General features: G+C 43.0%; 1 protein-coding gene across 35 annotated transcripts in view; it reads left to right on the top strand.

Moving 5' to 3' along the window:
- FAM228B (family with sequence similarity 228 member B) overlaps window positions 1–18,856 on the top strand; it is a 90,607-nt gene extending 71,751 nt beyond the window's left edge. For 34 of the 35 annotated variants that reach the window (XM_078349837.1, XM_078349852.1, XM_078349858.1 and 31 more), the window contains 4 exons: window positions 11,240–11,347; window positions 13,572–13,715; window positions 16,867–16,923; window positions 18,576–18,856. In XM_078349837.1, coding sequence (XP_078205963.1) covers window positions 11,240–11,347; window positions 13,572–13,715; window positions 16,867–16,923; window positions 18,576–18,582 — 316 coding nt within the window. In that variant the 3' untranslated portion in view covers window positions 18,583–18,856. The remainder of the gene's footprint in view (window positions 1–11,239; window positions 11,348–13,571; window positions 13,716–16,866; window positions 16,924–18,575) is intronic. The other variant, XM_078349846.1, reaches the window with a different exon arrangement.
- The last annotated feature ends 3,440 nt before the right edge of the window (window positions 18,857–22,296 follow it).

The raw sequence follows: 22,296 nt of genomic DNA, 5'->3' as shown, positions 1-22,296 counted from the left end.
TATGCAATAGTAGGATTGCTGGATCATGTGGTAGGTCTATTTTTAGTTTTTTGAGACTCCTCCAAACTGTTCTCCATGGTAGTTGTACTCATTTACATGCCCACCAACAGTGTACGAGATTTCTCTTTTCTCTACATTCTTGCCAGCATTTGTTTTTGCCTGACCTTTAGATATAAGCCATTTTAACTGGAGTGAGATGATACCTCATTGAAGTTTTTTCTTTTTTTTTTTTTGAGATGGAGTCTCACAGTGGCCTCTGCCTCCTGGGTTCAAGCAATTCTCCTGTCTTGGCCTCCCAAGTAGCTGGGACTAGAGGTGGACACCACCACGCCCAGCTCATTTTTGTGTTTTTATGGGTTTTCACTATATCAGTCAGGCTGGTCTCGAACTCCTGACCTCAGGTCATCCACCCACCTTGGCCTCTCAAAGTGCAGGTGTGAGCCACCATGCCTGGCTTGTGGTTAATTTGTAATAAGGCTTTCCTTCGCTAAAAAATCTGATGCCATAGTATTGGCTTCTGTGTGCATTGGGCAGCGTGAGCCACCGCACCTGGCCTGCTTTCTTTCTTTTTATTTTTTGTAAATCTGTTGTTGGTTTTTTGATTTGTGGTTAGCATGAAGCTTGCAAATACTATCTTGTAACCCATTATTTTTATTCATTTATTTTTTAAAAGACAGGGTTTCACCATGTTGGCCAGGCTGGTCTTGAACTCCTGACCTCAGGTGATCTGCCTGCCTTGGTCTCCCAAAGTGCTGAGATTACAGGTGTGAGCCACCATGCCCGGCCGTAACCCATTATTTTTAACTGACAACAACTTAAAACTGACTGCATATACAAACACACACACAAAAAAAACTAGTGAAAACACTAATTTAACTTTGTCCCCCTACACTTTTTAACTTTTTCTCTTTGTGTCTTATTGTACTATTTCTTCAAAAGTTATTGTAACTATTTTTGATTGGTTCATCATTTAGTCTTTCTATTTAAGATAAGAATAGTTTACACACCACCTTTGCAGTGTTATATTATTCTGTGCTTTTCTGTGCGCTTACTATTACCAGTCAGTTTTGTATCTAGAGATCACTTCTTGCTTATTAACATCCCTTTCTTTTAGATTAAAGAACTCCCTTTAGCATTTCATATAGGACAGGTTTGGTGTTGATGAAATCCCTCAGCTTTTGTTTGTCTGGGAAGGTCTTTATTTCTCCTTCATGCTTGAAGGATATTTTTTCTGGATAATACTATTCGAGGGTAAAAGTTTCTTTCTGTCGGCACTCTATTTATTTATTTTATAAATTTTTTTTGAGACAGAGTCTCACTCTGTCACCCAGGCTGGAGTGCAGTGGCTGCAACCCCCACCTCCCAGGTTTGAGAGATTCTCCTGCCTCAGCGCCCCACACCCCCGCCTGAGGTAGCTGGGATTACGGGATTACAGGCTCGCACTATCACGCCTGACTAATTTTTGTATTTGTATTTTTATTTTTTGAGACAGAATCTCATTCTGTCAGCCAGGCTGGAGTGCAGTGGCATGATCTCAGCTCACTGAAATCTTTGTCTCCTGGGCTCAAGCAATTCTTCTGCCTCAGCTTCCTGAGTAGCTGGGATTACAGGCATGTGCCACAGCGGCAGGCTAACTTTTGCATTTTTAGTAGAGATGGGGTTTCACCATGTTGGCCAGGCCGGTCTCGAACTCCTAACCTCATGTGATCCACCTGCCTTGGCCTCCCAAAGTGCTGGGATTACAGGCACAAGCCACCATGCCCAGCCAATTATTTGTAATTATTTTAATTTCTTTGTTAAATTTATATGACAGAATTTGGAATTCCTTCTCTGTGTTATCATGAATTTCTTTGAGTTTCTTCAGAATAAGCTGTTTCGAATTCTCTGTTTGAGAGGTCATGTATCTCTGTTTCTCCAAGATTGGTCCCTGGGGCCTTGTTCATTTCATTTGGTATGCTTATATTTTCCTGGATGGTGTTGATGCTTACAGATATTTGTCAGTGTCTGAGCATTGAAGAGTTAGGTAACGTAGTCTTCACAGTCTGGGCTTGTCCTTGTTGGGAAGGCTTTTCAGATATTTGAGGGGATTTGGGCCCCAAGCCCAATAATGCTGCGGTTTTTGCAGACTCATAGAGGTATTGCCTTGGTAGACTTTGATAAGATCCAGAAGAGTTATCTGGTTCCTAGGCAGAGACTCCTGATATTTCCCCCAACCTCCTCCTAAACAAGCAGAGTCTCTTTCTCTGTGCTGAGCCACCTGGAGCTGGGCGGTGTCATGATGCAAGCACTCCTGTGACCACCATCACTGGTGCTGCATTGGGTTAGACCTGAAGACAGTACAGCACAAGGCCCTTCCCTTCATGGGGGTGAGTTCCCCAGGTCCTTGGCAGAGATGCTGTCTGAGAGCCAGGGCTTGAAGTGAAAATACCTTAGCTTACCTGATGTTCTTTTCTACTGCAGCTAAACTGGCATTCCTACCAAAATATAAAATCCTTTCCACTCTTGCCTCCCCTTTCCACAGGCAGAGGACCTCTCTCTGTGGCCACCACCACCACTGGTCTATGGGGATTCTTCCAGGTCACTACTGATGTTTACTTAAAGCCCAAGAGCTCTTCCTTCAGCTTGTGAATGCTACCAGGCCTGGGACTTACCCTTCAGGGCTCTGGGCTCCCATTTACTCTAGGGCAGGTTCAGAAATGCTGTCCAAGAGCCCAGACCCAGACTCAGGGACCCCAAAAGCCTGCTTGTTGCTCTATCCTACTGTGACTGAGCGGGTACCTAAGGTACAAAACAAAGTTCCCTTTTCTCTTTCCTCTGTTTTTCTCGAACAGAAGGAGCCTTTCACCATAGCCACCACAGCTGGGAATGTGCTGGGTCACTACTAAAGCCAGCACATCTCAGAGCCCAGGGCCCATGGTGTAATCCCTTAGTATCACTGCTGCTGGTTATTCAAGGACCAAGGGCTCTTTAGTCAGCCCATGATGAATCCTGCCAGGGTTGGGTCCTTCCCTTCAAGGCAGCAGATTCTCTTTTGGCCCAGGATGTATCTAGAAATGTCATTCCAGAGGTAGGGCCTGGAATGGGGACCCAGGACTCTACCTGCTATCCTATCCTACTGTGGCTGAGCTGGTATCCAAGATGCAGGAAAAAGTCCTCTTTACTCTTCACTCTCTTCCCTTTAAGCAGAAGGAAGGTGGCACCTTTGGAGTTGCTGCAAGCTGCCCTGCCTGAGGTTGTGGGAGGGATGGTGCAAGCACTCCCTTAGCCATGCCAGCTGGTGTCTCCTTAGATCATATGCCAAACTAGTTTTCTGGCTCTGAGCTCAGCCCAATACCAGGTATTGCCTAGGAATTACAGTCCTTGTTCCTAGACTGCCTTTCAAGTTTGCCTAGGAGCCTAGGGTACTTCAGCCCACAATGGTGAGGCTTGTGGGGAAACTCTAGTTCCAATCACTGGGATGGGCACTTGCCCTCTGGTTAAGGCTGGTCCAAATGTTCGCTTCTTGCATGGGCTCTGGCTGAGCCCAGCATGGCTCTATTCTCTGTTGTGACAGAGCAGAGCCAAATTCAACGGAAGTCCCCTAGTCACTGGGCTCACCCTCCCCAAATGCACAGATTCTCTGTAACACACAGCCATGACTGGGGAATAGGAGAGGGGTGGCATCAGTGATTCAAGACTGTCCGTCTTGCCCTCCCCAGTGCCTCTTTTAGTGATATGAAGTTAAAACGAGGTACTGTGATTGCTCGCCTGATTTTTCGTTCTTGTGGTGGTGCTTTTCTGTGTGCAGATAGACCCTCAAATTTGTTGTTTCAGCGGGGAGAATAAAGGGTGTGGGCTTCTATTCTGCCATCTTGCTCTACCCCCAGTATCTTTTCATATGCTTCTCTGCCATATGCTATTTTAATGTGTCTGTTTGCCTTCTGTATATCTTCTTTGGTGAGGTGTCCGTTGTTCAGATGATTTGATCATTTTTAAAATGGGTTGTTTGTTTTCTTATTGTTGAGAGTTAAGAGTTCTTTGTATATTTTGGATATAAGTCCCTTTTCAGGTATATATTTTGCAAATAATTTATCCCAGTCTATGGGCTTGTCTTTTTATTCTAGTAACAATGTCTTTTGCAGAGCACACATTTTAAATTTTAATGAAGTCCAGTTAATCACCATTTTTGTTTCTTTTTTTAATCTGAGCATGAGAGCACGAGAGGAGAAAGAGAGGAAGCCACCTTTTCCTCTCATGTTCTACCAAATGCGAAACAGATTTTGTGTCCTGCCTTTCGTGGGAGGGACTTGTCTTTGTTTGGAATTTAGTTTACTTCTTTGCCTTGAGACCTGATGGGCTCAATAAAAGTTGGGTTTTTGTAAATTATCTGACCTTTTTTTGCCCTTGGGGTGAGAGCACCATTATTTCTAGAGCATCATTATTTCTATTTTAGGATGCTTTCTAATCCTAAATGGAAGCAGAACTAAAATCATTTCATTTGTTATTTTTAAAAAAATGGCCACAAATGGCATTGTAAATGTTACATAAGACAGAAATAAACCTTAAGACAGAATTTTGAAAGAATGGCTGTTACTTTATTTCTTTCTCTACTTGAGCATCATAGTCCTAGCTCTAATCATTAAATAGGGTCCACTCAAACCAGGAGTCTATTTATAATAGGTTTAACTCTGATCATGTATGAAGATGATATTTAGAATATAATATTAGAATATTATAGTGAGCAATTAATGGGTATACAGTGAATTCCAGTCATGCTGTTTGTTTTCACCCTTACTAAGGTGCTGGTGGTGACTAATGTAAGGAAAAGCTAAGGTAAATATCCTCTTTAGATGATTGTCAGATTCTCTTCTGTGACCTCATACTTCTCTAGCCTGATGGGGGCTGGCATGTTTGGGGGTGACTGGCTTTTTACACGAGCCCTGTTACTGAATCTTAGTCTTTACACACTAAGCAGGTGTGTGCTAGAAGTCATTGAAGACCATGCTGATATTTTTAACCCTATAGAGGAACAGTTTCTTTCCAACATGTTTTTCAAATTTTGAAGATAATTGTGATGCCGCTTTTCAGTCTCCAGCCTGAACACTTGGGGTCCATATCCTATACTGTTAAGCAGAAGGTGCTGATGGAACCAGGAGTCTGAAAGTGGGAGGAAGCTCAAGTGCTTAACCACTACGGTAGTTCTGGAATGTCTTCATGAGACAGAGGAGACTGGAGCAAGATGAGTGTGGCTTCTGTGTTCCAGTCACAAATATTCGTCTATTTTCCACACATAAGTCAAACTCAACCTACCCAAAAGTGAGCAAGTCATGCTTGTCATCTTATGCATCTAACTTGCTTTTTTTGTGTTCCTGATTGTAGGAAATATCAGGATTCTTCTTTATCTCTCATTATCCCTTTACTTAATCCAGCACTGGGTTCTGTCCTATCCATTCCTAAATCAGCTTCTAATTTGCCCCTTCTGGCCGGGTGTGGTGGCTCACACCTGTAATCCCAGCACTTTGGGAGGCTGGGGTGGGTGGATCACCTGAGGTCAGGAGTTCAAGACCAACCTGGCCAACATGGTGAAATCCTATCTCTACTAAAAATACAAAAAATTAGCCAGGGCATGATGGCATGTACCTGTAATCCCAGCCACTCTGGAGGCTGAGGCTGGAGAATTGCTTGAACCTGGGAGGCAGAGGTTGCAGTGAGCTGAGATTGTGCCATTGCACTCCAGCCTGGGCAACGAGAGCAAAACTCTATCTCGAAAAATAATGATAATAAATTGCCCCTTCCTAAACATTCCCATAAACCAAATTCCCATTCTTACATCCAATCTGTAACATTTATTATTTATTGAGCTCCTATGTACCAGACACTGTCATATACTTCTTTTTGCTCCTAGCTTTTTGTTTTATTCATCTTTCATATATTTTTTTGTTTCAATTTCATTTAGTTCTGCTCTGATCTTTGTTATTTCTCTTCTGCTGGGTTTGGATTTATATCGTCCTTGTTTTTCCAGTTCTGTGAGGTGTGGCCTTACATTGTCTATTTGTGCTCTTTCAGACTTTGTGATGTAGGCTTTCCTTTAAGCACCACTGTTGGGAAAAGCAGCAAAGGAGAAAGGACTTACAGAGTGCCTACATAAAGTGGTTATGAGTAACACATAAACAAGGAATAACAAACTGCAGAAGGCCACAGGAGGCCTCTGAGGAGGAAGGCCTCTCCGTGCCTCATGTTCTGGTGCAGGGTGACCTAGGCTCTGTTACTAAAAACATTGTGATAAGGATGTAAAACCCTTTTGTAGCACTATGAAGTAGCCAGACTTGTAGGTTCCTTGTAAGACCCGTGTTCCACATAGATAACAGGCTAAAGATAACTACATGTTCTTGTTTTGTGAAACTCCCAAACTGCCACTGTTATGAGTCCTTAGAATGACACACCAGTTCTGGTTCACTCATTCACTCCACCATCACCCTCTCCCCACCATCACTCCACCCCTACCCTATAGATCAAAGTGATGGTAATCAATAAATAGTGTGGATGATCAGAGCTTGGAGCCTTCATTGCCTCCTCCAAAGTAATAAGTGATGGCCCCCTGGTCCCACTGTCTCTCTTAATCTGTCTTTTTCTCATTCCTTTGTCGCCACTGAACTCGGGGTACCCATGGGTGACATAGGGCTGGCTCCCTACATTCTGGTACCCAACCTGGGGCTCATGGATCCCTGCATTCTGGCACCCAACATGTAGGGCTCATGGATTCCCTACACACCACTTTTACTGAATCCCAAAGATTATAATAGGTTGTGTCACTATTATCCTTCAGTCCAAAGAATTTTTAAATTTCCATCTTGATTTCATTGTTGACCCAATGATGATTCAGGAGCAGGTTATTTAATTTCCATGTATTTGTGTGGTTTTAAGGGTTCCTTTTGGAGTCGATTTCCAATTTTATTCCACTGTGGTCTGAGAGAGTACTTGATATAATTTTGATTTTCTTAAATTTACTGACACTTGTTTTTTGGCCTATTATATGGTTTATCTTGGAGAATATTTTATCTGCTGATCAATAGAATGAGTTATACACTTCTTAACATGTGCTAATTTTGTATTATCTTTATAAAAACTTTATTTGATAAGTAGTATTACACAGATGACTTAAGTACCTTGTCAATTTTAGAGCAGTAGTTTTTAGCTTTGGCTTTATATCAGAATATCCTGGAAAGTTAAGAAAAAAATTCTGGCCGGGCATGGTGGCTCATGCCTGTAATCCCAGCACTCTGGGAGGCCAAGATGAGTGGATCATCTGAGGTCAGGAGCTTGAGACCAGCCTGGCAAACATGGTAAAAGCCTGTCTCTACTAAAAATACAAAAATTAGCTGGGCATGGTGGTGCACACCTGTAATCCCAGCTACTCAGGAGACTGGGGCAGGAAAATCACTTGAACTTGGGAGGTGGAGATGCAGTGAGCCAAGATCATGCCACTGCACTCTAGCCTGGGCAACAGAGTGAGACCCTGTCTCTAAATAAATAAACAAATTAATAAAACTCAGACAGCCAAGCCATACCCTAGACAAATGAAGTCAGAATCTCTGAGGGTGGTATGTAGAAATCAGTCTTTTTAAAGATCCTCAGATGATTCCAATACACACCAGGTTGAAACCACTTATTTATAGCCATATAGCCATAAGGTGGTAGACTCAGAAACTGAACTCAGGTCTCTGACTCCATAGTCTACATTCTGAAACACAGTGCCATACTTTCCCTTATGTTGCATGGTGCTACCGGGGTGAAATGTGGCATGTCATGTTACTGCCCAACTTAATCTCTTTAGTGACTCCTGTGTCCCTCTGTTAAATGTGATCTCTTTAGTATGACATATAAGATTGGGCTGATTTTTCTCTACCTTCTACTCTGTACTCCAACAATACGAGGTCTTCCACAACTACCTAAATAAATGGTATTTTCATACATCTGTGCCTTTGCACAAGCTGGGCTTTCTCCCTGAACCTCCTTTTTTTGGGGGGGGGGCATTGTTTCCAAGACTCCATTAAAATGCCACTTTAAAAATTCTTCTCTGAAGTCATTCCAAACTACCTCCTTATACTAGGCTGCACAGAGTAGTCTCTCTTTTGTCCCACCATGTACTTTTTCATGGATCACGCAGTTTGCACCTGTTTACTTGTTTGTGTAATGAATGAATGGAAGACCAGTCAGTCATTAATTAAGTCTGTGAATCTAGGTTGTAGCCATTTTGCAAAGAATCTTCAATACTAGCTAACGAGTTGGGAGTTTATCATGTAGGGAATGGGGAGTCAGGATAGCTGAGGAGGGAGTGAGATGCTGGAGATGATGTTTTTAGAAACTTTAATCTGACATGTGAGATATATGACAGTTTGGATATAGGATAGTACTGATCACTAAAGAATTTTTTTTTTTAATAAGAATCCACGTTTGTGGCAATAAGAACCTTAGTCAGGGTGGTGGCAAGAGGAATGAAACAAAGAAATTGATATGATATGACACAAAGGAATTCTAGATTTTGGTGACTACATTTGGAAGGCCAGGGAGAACTAAGAGTCAGAGAGGAGTTCGAAGTTTTGAGAATTGTTATCATATGTATTAGTTTACTGGGCTTGCCATAACAAAGTACTACAAACCAAGCAGCTTGAAAACAACAGTGCTGGAGACTGGAAGGCTAACATCAAAGTATTAGTAGGGCCACTCTCTCTGAAGGCTCCCTGTCTCTTTCCTAGCTATTGGTGGTTGCGGCAGTCCTTGGCATTCCTCGGTTTATAGCCTTATCTCTGCAGTCTCTGTCTCCATCTTCACATTGTCTTCTCTCTGTGTCTGTGTCCAAATTCCCCTCTTCTGATAAGGACACCTGTCAGTGGGATAGGGTCCATCACCCTAATTCAGTATTACCTCATTTTAACTTGATAATACCTGCAAAGATCCTATTTCCAAATAAGGTCACATTTGTAGATGCCAGGAATTAGGATTAGAAGATATTTTTCTAGGTGCACACAATTCATCCTATTACATTATTTCATCCATCAAATAATCATGTATAGAGTTGTAATTGCCTTTAAAGAGTTCACAATCTAATAGAGAAGACATATTTAAGCAGATTATTATATTACAATGTGGCAAACACAGTAATGCCGATATGCGCATATTATTATGGACACACAAAGAAGGGTCAGCTAGCCTAACAGAAAGCAGACCAAGGTAAAACCTTGGATAAAAATAGAAGAATGAGGAGGAACAACAACAACAGTTTCTTGGGATTTAAATCACTCAATGCTTTTTTTATAATTTTATTAATTTAACAAATGATCTCTAGTTTGGGTACATCCAAAGGGATATATCCCATCTGAAGTTACCAATAGGAGTTCTCTGCAGTTATGTAGCAGATATAGATATGGGAGACAGCTATAAAGAGGAAAGAATTTAGTATGTATCCTGTCCCTCCTTCCATTTTATACCAAATTTCTGGGATCATTTTCCTTTTCCTGAAGTTCAGCCTTTAAAATTCAATTTTTGTTTACCTTTAAAGATAATTTGACGAGCACACAATTCTAGGTTGACATTTATTTCTCTTAATGTTTTAAAGACATAATTCTCTTGTTTTTTGGCCTCTATTGTTGTTTTTGAGAAGTCTGCTGTCATTCTGATTTTTTGTCCTTTTTCTGTGGCTGCTGTTAAGATCTTCTCTTTGTCTTTAGGAGTCCTGCATTCTCACTGCCGGTGTCTAGGTATGGGTTTTGTTTTTTGGTTGTTGTTGTTTTGATTGTCACTCAGACTGGAGTACAAGCGCGATCTTGGCTCATTGCAGCCTCTACCTCCTGGGCTCAAGCAATCACTGCTTCTCACCTCCCCAAGTAGATGGAACTACAGGCCTGTACCACCACACCTGGCTAATTTTTGTATTTTCAGTAGAGATGAGGTTTCACCATGTTGTCCAGGCTGGTCTCAAACTCCTGGACTCAAGCGATCTGCCCACCTCAGCCTCCCAAAGTCCTGGGATTACAAGCGTGAGCCACTGCATCTGGCTGGATTTCTTTTTATTTAACCTACTGGTGTATATGTTGTGCTTCCTGGATGTCTGTATTCATGTTTATCATTAGTTCGGGAAAACATACAGCAATTATCATTTTAAACATAGCTTTTTCTTCATTCTTTGCATTCTGCTTCTGGGATCAGATTAGATATATTAGGACTTCTTATTATCTTAATATCTTTTTATATATTCTTCATATTTTTCATTTCCCTTGGTAATTTCTTTGTATATATTTTCCAGTGTGCTAATTCTTTCTTCACTGTGTTTAAGATTTTAATTTCTTAAATTTCCTTTTCCCCCCAATATGCTTGTTCATTCCCAATAGGCTCTTAGTGCTTTCTTATCTTGGTGCTTGGATCCTTTTCTTCTTGAAGCATTTCACACATTGCTATACTACATTCTGTGTCTTCTTTGTGCCAGCAAAATGTATATTCTACACAGGGCCAGTATCACCCTTCCAGTTAATCCTTGCATGGGTGCAAGATTGGAGGACTCTAAGGTACCTGTCTGCCACCCCATGGTAAGGTATCGGGAAGTAGAATGTTTGGATTTTCTCTGGAGAAAAGCATTTTACATAATGCTTATAAACAACACAATCTCTATGGCTTCTTTTTACTTTGGAGTTTAAGCTCTCGTGGATAGGGAGTACTTTAAACTTTAAGCTGATCCTTTCTTCTCTGTAAATAGTAAATCAATCTCCATCATGGTTTCAGAAACTCTAGAACGACTAATTTCATCCAAGAATGTATGCCAGTTTGGAGAATGATGTTTTGGTCTCTGTATTTAGCAGTCAGTGTATAATAATAATTCCTATATAAATGTGAGTTAGTATTGTTTTCAAAACATTCTCATACCACAAGGTGTGGTGGCTCATGCCTATAATCTCAGTACTTTGGGAGGCCAAGGCAGGAGGATCACTTGAGGCCAGGAGTTTGAGACCAGCCTGCGCAACATGTCAAGACCCCATCTCTACAAAAAATAAAAATAAATCCCGTGGCATGGTGGTGCATGTCTGTAGTCCCAGCTACTTGGGAAGGAGGCTGAAGTGGGAGGGATCTCTTAAGCCCAGGAGATTGAGGCTGCAGTGAGCTGTGATCACAACCATTGCACAGCAACCTGAGCAACAGAGATCCTGTCTCAAAAAACAACAGCAAAAAAGAACAAAAAAACCTTCTCATATTTGTTATCTTGTTAAAGGTTAAAGGTGAAAGTGAATTTTAACGACTGTAGTTTCGATTTGAAACCCTTGGCAAGAACTCCTTCTCTTCTGAAATCCCAGGAAGAAGGAAAAGCAGTTATTTACAAGTAAGTCTGCTCTTCCATAGGTTTGCTCTTCTTTTGCTAAGATGCTAGGTGGTGCTGCCATCCCCTGCCTTCCTTTCACGTTGCTGAGACAGTGCTGAGGCACACACCAGGCTCCATAGTGGCAGGACATCGGGCATCTCCCACCACTGTGTCTGGTGAGGTGGCAACATTCCCCAGGCTTTTCTGGTCTGAAAGAACAAGTAGCTAACACAGAAATAACAAGTGCAGAAATGGAAAAAAAATTGTTAACAACTTGTACTAAAGCTAAAAGGGTAGGAGATTTAAAATTGAATTGTAGTATAAATGGAGTTTGGGACTGATTTTGGTGGGTAGTAGCTGTTACAATATTGTGCCCAGAGTGAAAAGATGTTATAAACAGAGAAGTGGTATATACTATCAAATACTAAGCATGTAATGTGGGGAATCATCTCAGCTAACTAGTTATAGAATTAAAAGTAAGAGATGTCTCTACGTAATTATGTAACTTGTAACTATCTGGTTAAAAGTAGTGCTGTCCCTAAGATATTGCTGGAGGGAATGTAAAATGGTGCGGCAACTTTGGAAAACAGCATGGCAGTCTCTCAAGATGTTAAACATTAAATTATTATGTGACCCAGTAATTCCATTCCTGGATTTCTACTCAGGAGTAATGAAAACATATATCCACATAGAGGCTAGGACATGGATGTTCATAGCATAATTACTCAGAATAATCAAAAAAGCAGAAGCAACCCAAATGTCTATCAACTGATGAATGGATAAACAAGATGTGGTATATCCATACAATGGAATATTACTTGGCAATTACAAGGAAAGAAATGCTGATACATGCTGCAACATAAATGAACTTCAGAACCATTGTACACAGTGAAGGGAAGCCAATAACAAAAGCCTATGGTATTTTTTTTTAAGTAGAGAATGTTCAGAAAAGGCAAATCTATAAAGACAGAAGGTAGATAGTAGTTGCCTAGGGCTGGGGATGGGAGTGGAGAGTGACTTAATGAGCAAGGGGCCTTGGGGTTGATGAAAATGTTTTAAAATAAGACTGTGGTGGTGGTTGCATAATTCAGTAAATATACTAAAAACCATTGACTTGTATACTCAAAATGAGTGAATTTTATGGCATATAAATTATACCTTATTAAAACTGTTGATAACAATAAAAAAAATAACCTAGGAAGGTGGAAGAAAAGTGAGCTTATATGACTGTTTCTAGGAGATCAGCCTTCAATTCTCTGTTTCTAAAAAGTGCCCAAAGTAAGCTGCAGTAGTTTCCTTTTACTGAACAGCTTGGAATTTATTGAATAAATACAGTGTGGCAGAAGCTGGAGGGTTTTTGGAGATGCTGGTATGACCAGCACAGAGAATGACTAATTGTCTCCCAAGGGCCTGGGAGCTGGGTGATAGCTGGGGTGGGCACTGGCCAACATGGGCTTACTGTCCTTGAGATGTAGTTTAATCATTTGTTGGGGTGTCTCTTGAATAGGAGCCACAATTGAGGGAAAAATGGAAGTGTCCAAACTAAGCCCTATTCCCTTGGTAGCTGAAGGCCATAAAAGATAGAATGATTGATTGAAAAAATAGAATTAAGAATCATTCTTATATAATAAGTTCCTTTGCAATCCCTAATTGCCAGAGTCTCAAATAGACCTGCTTGGGTAAGATCTTAGGATAATCAGCATCTTAATGCTATTTAATTTTGATAAATGATATAAAAGGAGAGATTTTGTTCTGAAATACATCTTCTAGCAGAGCAAGACCCATATGTGAAGGAGACTATCACATCGTGGGAGTAATGGGGGCTTATGTTTTAGACTAGAGGCTTAAGTCTAGACTCCTTCTGGAAGAAAGAGGAAGACTGGATTCTCTTCTGTGAATAAGGGAAGCATCCCAATTCTGGCAGCAGGGGTGGAAAAGGCTTATTTGTCTTTGGCAGAGTTAGATCTTCTCAGGGAAGGCAAACTGGACAACCCTGTGAGGGGGTCATTCACTCCAAAGGACCCAAAGCTGCTTGATTCAGTAGCACAGAGGTTACAGATGAAACTATGACTAGAGCAAGACAATACTATTTATTTGGGTTTATTTTCACAAAAAAAGTAAATACATTTATTTTGACAAAAGTACATAAATTCCCATATAACTCACTTCAAATTTAAATAAAAATAAGTGCTACAGTTGAGTTGCGAGTTAAGAGAATTCCTTCCTTTCTGGTTCTTTCCTGCAGAAACAAAGGGTCATCCTGTCTAGAAAAAGAACCGTTGTGTTATCGAGAGGCAAAGAATCCAAGTGTCAAAGAGGCCACCTCTGAAGGGCATTTTTCGTCCTTGAGCCTCAGCCAGGAGGTGGAACGGGAGGAAGACCAGGATGGGTAAGAGCTGGGGCTGTCCCATTTCATAATATATAAGGCGGCAATTGCTGATACCAAAACCTGAGCACCTGGGACCTCTCTGTGTTGCAGGCTTCCAGGAAGAGAGGAGGCAGTGGGGTATAGGTTAGAAGCAGCTGAGGGGCAGGTGCCCTTTATTCAGAGAGAACGGAGAGAGAGCTGCCCGGGCCCCCTGGTGGAGCCGCGTGATGGGAGTGCACCAGGTGTGTGAGCTACGCTGTCCAGGATTTCCCCATCTCTCTCCTTCCGCCATCTCCACCCTGTCTCTACCATTTACCACTTGGCATAGCCAAGCCAGGCCCCACATTTTGGTCCCCTTAAGGCAGTCGAGTTAGGTAGAACATTTTCAAAAGGACCAATACTAAATGAAAGTAGTAAAATTTAACAAGTGAAAGCCCCATATGGAGAGATTGCCAGCAGCAGAGAGGAGCACCTGCGCTTCCCTCACTCGGCACCTTGTGACTCCTGATCACATTAGCGCTGAGCGAGGGCTTGTTCTCTGTGGACCCTGGATTAGGCCCTGTGACTGGTGGAAATATTCTGGGAGAAGACTCAGGAATAAGATTGGAGAAAGTGAGATTGAGACCAAAATTACCAGAAAGCCTTGGAAGTAAAGGAGGAAAATCAAACTGGGGAACCAGAAAACCCCCAGACTAGTTAATTAAAACCTAGAGTAACCAGGAGATCCAGAGTTTCCTAAATGAATGGGAATTTCTTGCATTTGAAAAGCTGAGAAGAAGAATCATGAATTATTCAGAGGAATTGCCCAGTGTGTCAAGCAGAGGGGCATAAAGAAGAGCTGGCACCGATGTCTCCGGCTGACAAGTTTGCAGGGCTCATACTGGACTCCTAATGAGGCCAAGGAGCAGCCCTGGCCCTATCCTTACAGAGAGGCCCTACACAGCTTTCTGGGATACAGATAAAAGGATGATGCCTTTTCAGGTCCTCTCTGTGCAGACATGATTCTTCCCCCAACTCCTGAGTATCAGCCCCCATCTGCTCTGAGGCTCTACTATTGGTCCCCTACGTATTCTCCAAGAAGGATTCTTGGGTGTCAGACAAGAGCCCTCCACAGTAAGCTCCGTGCCTATTGCCTGCCGTTGTCTGTGCAGTCCCCAGCCCCTAGCAGCAGCCGTCAACCTCTTCTGACCCTGATCTAGATTCTGAACCTAAAGACATTTAGAACCTGGATTCTTGGTTCTGTCTGAATGACCATGCAAGAGGATAACTGTATACCCTGGTGCATGACTCCTTCCTCTGCCAGTCCAACATAATGAAAATAAAATATGCAGTAAATGAAGAAAAAAAGTCCCAACATTTAAAATGTAAAGTTTAAGAAATATAGGTATTGGGCCAGGTGCCATGGCTTGCACCTGTAATCTCAGCACTTTGGGAGGCCAAGGCAGGTGAATCACCTGAGGTCAGGAGTTCAAGACCAGCCTGACCAACATGGAGAAACCCCATCTCTACCAAAAATACGACGTTAGCCTGGTGTGGTGACACATGCCTGTAATCTCAGCTACTCGGGAGGCTGAGGCAGGAGAATCACTTGAGCCCGGGAGGTGGAGGTTGCGGTGAGCCGAGATCGCACCATTGCACTCCAGCCTGGGCAACAAGAGCAAAACTCTGTATCAAAAAAGAAAGAAAGAAAGAAAAAAGAAATGTAGGTGTTTACAGAGCACAGATTTCTCATCCTAGGGTAAGGATAGTTAAACTTGGTGGCCATTTGTCTGCACTAGCCCAGCCTACCCTTCTTGGGTCTAAGTGGATCTTCTTCCTCCAGTTCTCCCATCCGGTCAGCCTTTTAGGCATGTATTCTAGAGTCACAGCCTTCCTCCCCACTCCCAGTTAGAAACCAGCACGTGAATGTCCTGTCTTCTGAGAATCCTTCAGTCTTGCCATCTTCCTTTCTGACTATTTCCCCACTCCTATCTCTAAAGGGTAAGGGTGCTACTTTTTTTACCCATGAAAATGCATTTACCTTTTCTTTTGTGTTTTTAGCTCCATTTACTGCCATGTTTTGGTATCCTCCCATGTGCTTATTTGCTTGCTTCCTCAAAATGTTAACACATGCCAACTCTGAGCCAGGCAGCGTTTGAGGGGCTGGAGACACGGTGGGAAACAAAACAGACAGCTCCAATTTCCTGGAGCTTACCTTTTGACCGGGAAATAGACCATAGTCAACCACATAATCACATAACATCATGTGAGTTAGTAATAAGTGAATTGAGGAAAACAGAGCAGGTAGAGAGGGTGAGGACGAATGAGGGGGACTGTTTTAGGTGGAGAAGTCAGAGGAGATTTACCCTCTGAGATGATGTTTGTGCAGCAGCCTGAGGCTCCCAGGGAGTGAGACATGCAGAGACCTGGGGGAAGAGTGTTGTGCAGATGGATGGGCCCAGGCAAGAGCCTGAGATGGGAGCGAGGCTGGTGTGTTCAGGAAACAGCAAGAAAACGTGGGAGGCTGAAGATGGTGAGTGCCGAGATAGGGTGGGAGGTGAGGCTGGAGCAGAGGCAGGAGCCAGGTGGGTGGGGGTTACAGGTCTGGAGAGGGAGTTAGAATAAAATCCAAAGTGTAAGGGGAAGCTAGGTGGAGGTTTGGGGTAGGGGAGAAATAATATCTAATCTGCATTTTACAAAGAAGAACATGGCTGTTGCACAGACAACTGTGGATGCTGGAGCCGAGGCAGGGCCATCAGGCAGTGAGCGTTCCAGACTCCAGCACAGGTTGAGAGGAGCTGGCAGAGCTCATTCATGTGTGGAAGTGGGTGAAAGCAAGAAATCAGTGTGGAAGGGCCAGGATGGATTGTGGTCCTAGTCACTGACATAGGGAGGTCTGGGAGGAAAGCAAGTTTGCAGGGAGAGAAGCACAGAAGCGAGGAATAATCGTGTTTGGGGCTGATTCCATTGCAATCATTACAACACAGGAGGAGGATCTGTAGAGTGTGATTTTCCAGCAACTGAACTCTTCCTCTCACTGTCCATTTAAGCCTGTTCTGTTGGGATTAGCTTTTCCCCTGCCCTGGGCATTCTCAGATAATAAAAAGCCTCTGGTTATGAAGACAGTCTGTTCAGTAACTAACATGGTCAGTCTGGTATAATTTAATGACCAATGCTTCAATCTTCATTTAAGGTCCCCTTCCTCCGGTTTGGGGCTGCTGAGGCTGGAACTACAAGAAAGAAAAGGGAGGTAAATGTCTTCTCCATTTCCCTTGTTACTGTCCTATTCTTTACCCCTGTTTCTTGCCACTGTGATTTCTAATCTCCTCAGAGTCCATAGTGGGAGGGAGGAAAGAGAAGAAATGGATGGGCAGGAAAGTTCTTAGCTATTTTATGTTCATCTGTTTTAGTTGAAGGCAGTCTCTGGGCTGGGCAGGGGTTTGAAGCTAATGGTTTCTCTCATGGGGCACTTCCAAGTGATTTTCAAAGAAAATTCCTATTGCTCAATTTCTCACTGGATGATTTCTTTTCCAGCTGTTTGCTTAGGACTGTCTCTGGCTCTAAGCAACTGATGGAACTGCCACTACTTCATTCTTAGGAACATAGCCTCTATCACCTCAAGAGATACTGCGACTAAAATTAGATCAATTTCAGTATCTTTGTATATGCCCATCCCATACCCAAGAGGAGATATGCAGTAGGCAGGTGGATGTACAGGTCTGGAATTCATGGGAGACTGGGGGTGGAGATAGGTGTTTGAGGGTCATCCTCATATAAATGCTGCTTGAAATCATGTGATCACCTGGGGGTGTCAACGAGAATAGGGCTGAAGGCGAGTCCTGCGGAATGCCAAGATTTAGAGGTTGGGGCAAGGAGGCAGAGCTGGTGAAGGAACATGCAGGGAGTGAGAGGCTGGTATGGAAGGAAGAAAAGCAGAAGTGTGTGCTGCTGCAGAGGCCCAGTAGAAGAGAGTTTCAGAAAAGAGGGCACTCAGCCATGTGGCAATGCTGCTGAGAGGGAGGTAAAATGAGGACTGGGGAGATGTATGCATAACCGCTGATTTTCATCAGAGAGGTTAAGTGGAGCAGCTGGAAGGAAAGCTTGATTAGAGTGGGTTCAGGAGTGATGGGGTGAGGCTGTGGCGACAGAATAAGCAATGCTTTTGTGGGGTTTTGCTATAAAGTGGCTGGACAGGGTAAGGCAAGGGAACATTTTTATCAGCTATATGGATATTATAACATGTATGTTTCCTGATGGCAATGCTCCTGTAGAGAGGGAGATTTGATGATGCTGGAGAGAGAGGGGCATAATAGAAGGGCAGAGTCCTTCCGCAGGTGAGGAGGCAGCACCCTGGACTCAGGTGGACAGGACACTATCCATTGTATGAAGTGGGAAGGCTGCGTACATGGGTGTATGTCAAAGTAGCTCAGTGGATTTTGCAAAGGAAGATTGTTTCCTTCTGTTTACTCATTTTCTCAATGAAGTGAGATCATCAGCTGATAGTGAGACACAGAATAGAGATTTAGAGGTTATAGAGAAAAGGGAAGAAAGGAACCTAGTATTTTCTAAATCACAACAATCCTAGTGGAATAGTACTCCAACATGTTGCCATCTGAAAGCTGGGACCACAGGCGTTCCCTCAAATCATATCACACATCAGTGATCCACCCCATCTATTTGGCCATATCCCTAAATCTCTAAGTGTTTCTGAATCCAGACAGTGCAAGGAAAGGCTGAGGCAAGAGGCTTGGGGGAGACCCTGCCTGTGAAATGAGTCAGCTGGCTCTGGCAGGACAGGCTTCCAGGGGGATCAGCTTAGCTTAGCTGGGGAATTCTTTCTGCTCTTGCAAGCCCCTCATCCCTATACCACACTCAACTCTTCCCTTTTGTCACCTTCAAAAGGTTTTAGCAACCAAGGAGCACACACCCTGATCCTTGATTGGTGAAAGGATACACAAAATAAGGCTGCTTCAGAGGAAGTTGTCTGCTTGCGGGAATCCGGGTGAAGGCCAAGGAAGGCACTCAAGAATTGTCGTGTCTCTAAAAAAAGCATGTGCAACAAACTTCCTTTAATTTTTAAGTTCAGTGTCTGTGATAATTAAGAAATGGCAATACCATGTATTTTCCCCAGAAGTTAAGAAATATTGCCGAATGAACCAATAAAAATAATTATAGCTACCTTACTCAGTGTCCATCTTCATTTATTTGGTTTGTTCCTAAACAAGGTATGCTACCTTTGGTCATGCACCCTTCATGGCCATATCCGCATATCCTTCCTGGGTTTCTCTGACATTCTTTACAGAAAATTTAAAAATTCACTTGGGATTGGCCAGGTGAGGTGGCTAACGCCTGTAATCCCAGCACTTTGGGGAGGACGAGGCAGGTGGATCAGTTGAGTTCAGGAGTTCAAGACAAACCTGGCCAACATGGCAAAACCCTGTTTCTACTAAAAAATACAAAAATTAGCCAGATGTGATGGTGCACACCTGTAATCCCAACTACTTGGGAGGTTGAGGCATGAGAATTGCTTGAACCCTGGAGGTGGAGACTGTAGTGAGTTGAGATTGTACCACTGCACTCCAGCCTGGGTGACAGAGAAGACTTGGTCTCAAAAACAAAAAAAAAATCATTTAGAGTATAATTACTTGCTTGCTGATTCTGATTCTAAACATTGCCCTCTGGCTCATGTTGAGTTTGAATCCTGGTCACAGGAAGACATGGTAGGACACAGAGCACAGGAGAGTGGAATTCTGTTTTCTTTAGGCAAAGGGACGCCATGGTAACGTTTTTAAAAGGACTTGGGGGAGTCTGACTTCTTCAGTTCTGTCTGTTCTCCAAGATCCCCCTCTTTCCTAGTCAATGCCCTGGATTTCGTATAAAAGATTGGATGCAATATTAATCCAACTGGAGTTGCAATTCAGCAACCTACAGAATCAATTTATGAACTTGAGGGCCACAGACAGAGTAAGATTTATTAAAAATGGTGGCCCTATATTTTAATGCCTTGCACATTCTAGCATCTGAGCTTTATATTGTCTTACTTTAAATTATCCATTTTTCTGTCATTCCATATTTCTCATCCTCCTTAAATTATTCTACCATGACAGTTATCCAGTATTCCAATGTCTCACCCCCAATCAACATATGGTTCTAAGTGAAACTAGATTTTTTTTTTTTTTTTGAAACAGGCTCGTTCTGTTGCCCAGGGTGTAGTGCAGTGGCATGATCACGGCTCACTGCAGGCTGGACCTCCCAGGCTCAAGCTCCTTGCCTTTCAGCCTCCTGAGCATCTAGGACTACAGGTGCACACCATCATGCCTAGTTACTTTTTGTAGAGATAGGATTTCACCACGTTGCCCAAGTTGATCTCAAACTCCTGGGCTCAAGCGGTCCACCCGCCTCAGCCTCCCAAAGTGCTAGGATTACAAGCGTGAGCCATTGCACCCGGCTGAAAACTAGATTTTTAAAAACTTTATACTATGAACAATTTCAGAGAACAATAGAAAAATAGTGATAATTATATAATGAATCCTTACGTATCTGAAATCCAGCTTCAATACTGATTACCTCATGGCCAGTCTTGCTTTGTGTATATGCATACCTGCTTCTTGACCCTAACTGGATGACTTTGAAGCAAATCCCAGATATCGTATCACAAGTATAGTTGCCCATTCCACATGGTGAAGAGTAGATGCCTTTCCTTTCCTTGCATTTTGAGATGAATACCAACTCCAAATACCTCACATTTCCTCTGAAGCCTTGTACTATTTCTGTATGTAAGATCCTTTGTGTTGTAAGTAACAAGCTAACCAGAGCTAAAATAAGCACAAATGGAATCCATCAGTCCCTGGTGGTCTAGTGGTTGGGATTTTTTTAAAAAAAGAATCCATTGGAAGAGTGCCAAAGCATCTTATGGAACCCTGAGAAAAAATTGAACTCCACAGGAAGGGCAGGAACCTTGATAGCACTGGCCCCTGAGCAGCACACATCTCAGGCCCTTCTAGGCTGTTGTCATGAATGTGACTCACACCTTTCCGAGTGTCCGTTTTTGTTAGAAGTCTGTAATCTTAGAAGAAAGCTAGGAGAATCTGATCTTAGAGTTGGGTCAGCTGTGCATTCCTGGACCAATTAGCCACAGCCAAGAACAGGGTCATGTAGGGAGGCACTGCCATCAAGTCCTCCCACCTCTGGCTGGGTGTGGTGGCTCACCCCTGTCATCTGAGCACTTTGGGAGGCTGAGGCGGGTGGATCACCTGAGGTTAGGAGTTCGAGACCAGCCTGGCCAACATGGCAAAACCCCTCTCTACTGAAAATACAAAAATTTTAGCCAGGTGTTGTGGTGAGTGCCTATAATCCCAGCCACTCCGGAGGCTGGGGCAGGAGAATCACTTGAACCTGGGAGGTGGAGGTTGCAGTGAGCTGACACCACTGCATTCCAGCCTGGGCAATAGAGTAAGAATCCATCTCAAAAAAAAAAAAAAAAAAAAAAAAAAGTCTACCTCTGTGAGTGGAGTCAGGGATTTGCCAGAGAGATGGGACCATGCAGGCATCACTAATCCACCATGTGAAGCAAGGAAGGCAGGAATCACTGAAGAAAGCTGAGCCTGAAAAGCCAGGCAGGAATCTTACAGTCATGGTAAGGGGGTTGGAATTTATGGGGAGACCCTGAAGGATTTTATAATACTCTAGTTCTGGCATTTTTTTTCCTTTTATATTACCTCATCAGTTAAAACAGACTTCTAGAAATCACATCAGCATTACTACAGGGATATTGTTACTGCACCTTGACTTTATCTAGAAGGAGAAAAGTTTTGGTAAATCAGTTGTTCCATGAATCAATCAGTCATTAATGCCTTTTCCATAGCCATTCCTCTGTTCAGGTAAGTTTAGAAATTTCCAAAGGTTTCTTTATAAAAGGCAGCCTAAATCTATTTCACACTTTAAAAATCTAGGGCTCGGTGCCGTGGCTCATGCCTATAATCCCAGCACTTTGGGAGGCCAAGGCAGGTGGATCATGAGGTCAAGAGATAGAGACCAGCCTGGCCAAGATGAAGACACCTCGTCTCTACTAAAAACACAAAAATTAGCCGGGTGTGGTGGCATGCACCTGTAATCCCAGCTACTCAAGAGGCTGAGGCAGGAGAACTGCTTGAACCCAGGAGGCGGAGGTTGCAGTGAGCCGAGATCGCGCCACTGCACTCCAGCCTGGCGACAGAGCGAGACTCCGTCTAAAAAAAAATTTTTGTTCTTGTGGTTAAGGTTAATATATACACTTCACAAACACTGGGATTTTTGTTTTCTGAGACAAGGTGTTCTTCTGTCTCCCAACTGGAGTGCAGTGATGCAAGCATGGCTCACTTCAGCCTCAACCTCCCGGGCTTAAGTGATCCTCCTGCCTCAGCTACCTGAGTAGCTGGGACTACAGGTGCATGTCACCATGCCCAGCAAATTTTTAAACTCTCTGTAGAGACGAGGTCCCATTGTGTTGCCCAGGCTGGTCTTGAACACCTGGCCTCAAGCGATCCTCCCATCTTGGCCTCGAAAAGTGCTGGGATTACATGCATGAGCCACCATGACTGGCATAGATTTTTTTATTTAAAGAGACTTTTTGGATAGAAATGCT

Source organism: Callithrix jacchus, chromosome 14, assembly GCF_049354715.1.
Source record: "Callithrix jacchus isolate 240 chromosome 14, calJac240_pri, whole genome shotgun sequence".
Taxonomy (NCBI): domain Eukaryota; kingdom Metazoa; phylum Chordata; class Mammalia; order Primates; family Cebidae; genus Callithrix; species Callithrix jacchus.
Note: the sequence above shows the minus strand (reverse complement) of the source record. Positions and strands in the feature narration are given on the sequence as shown.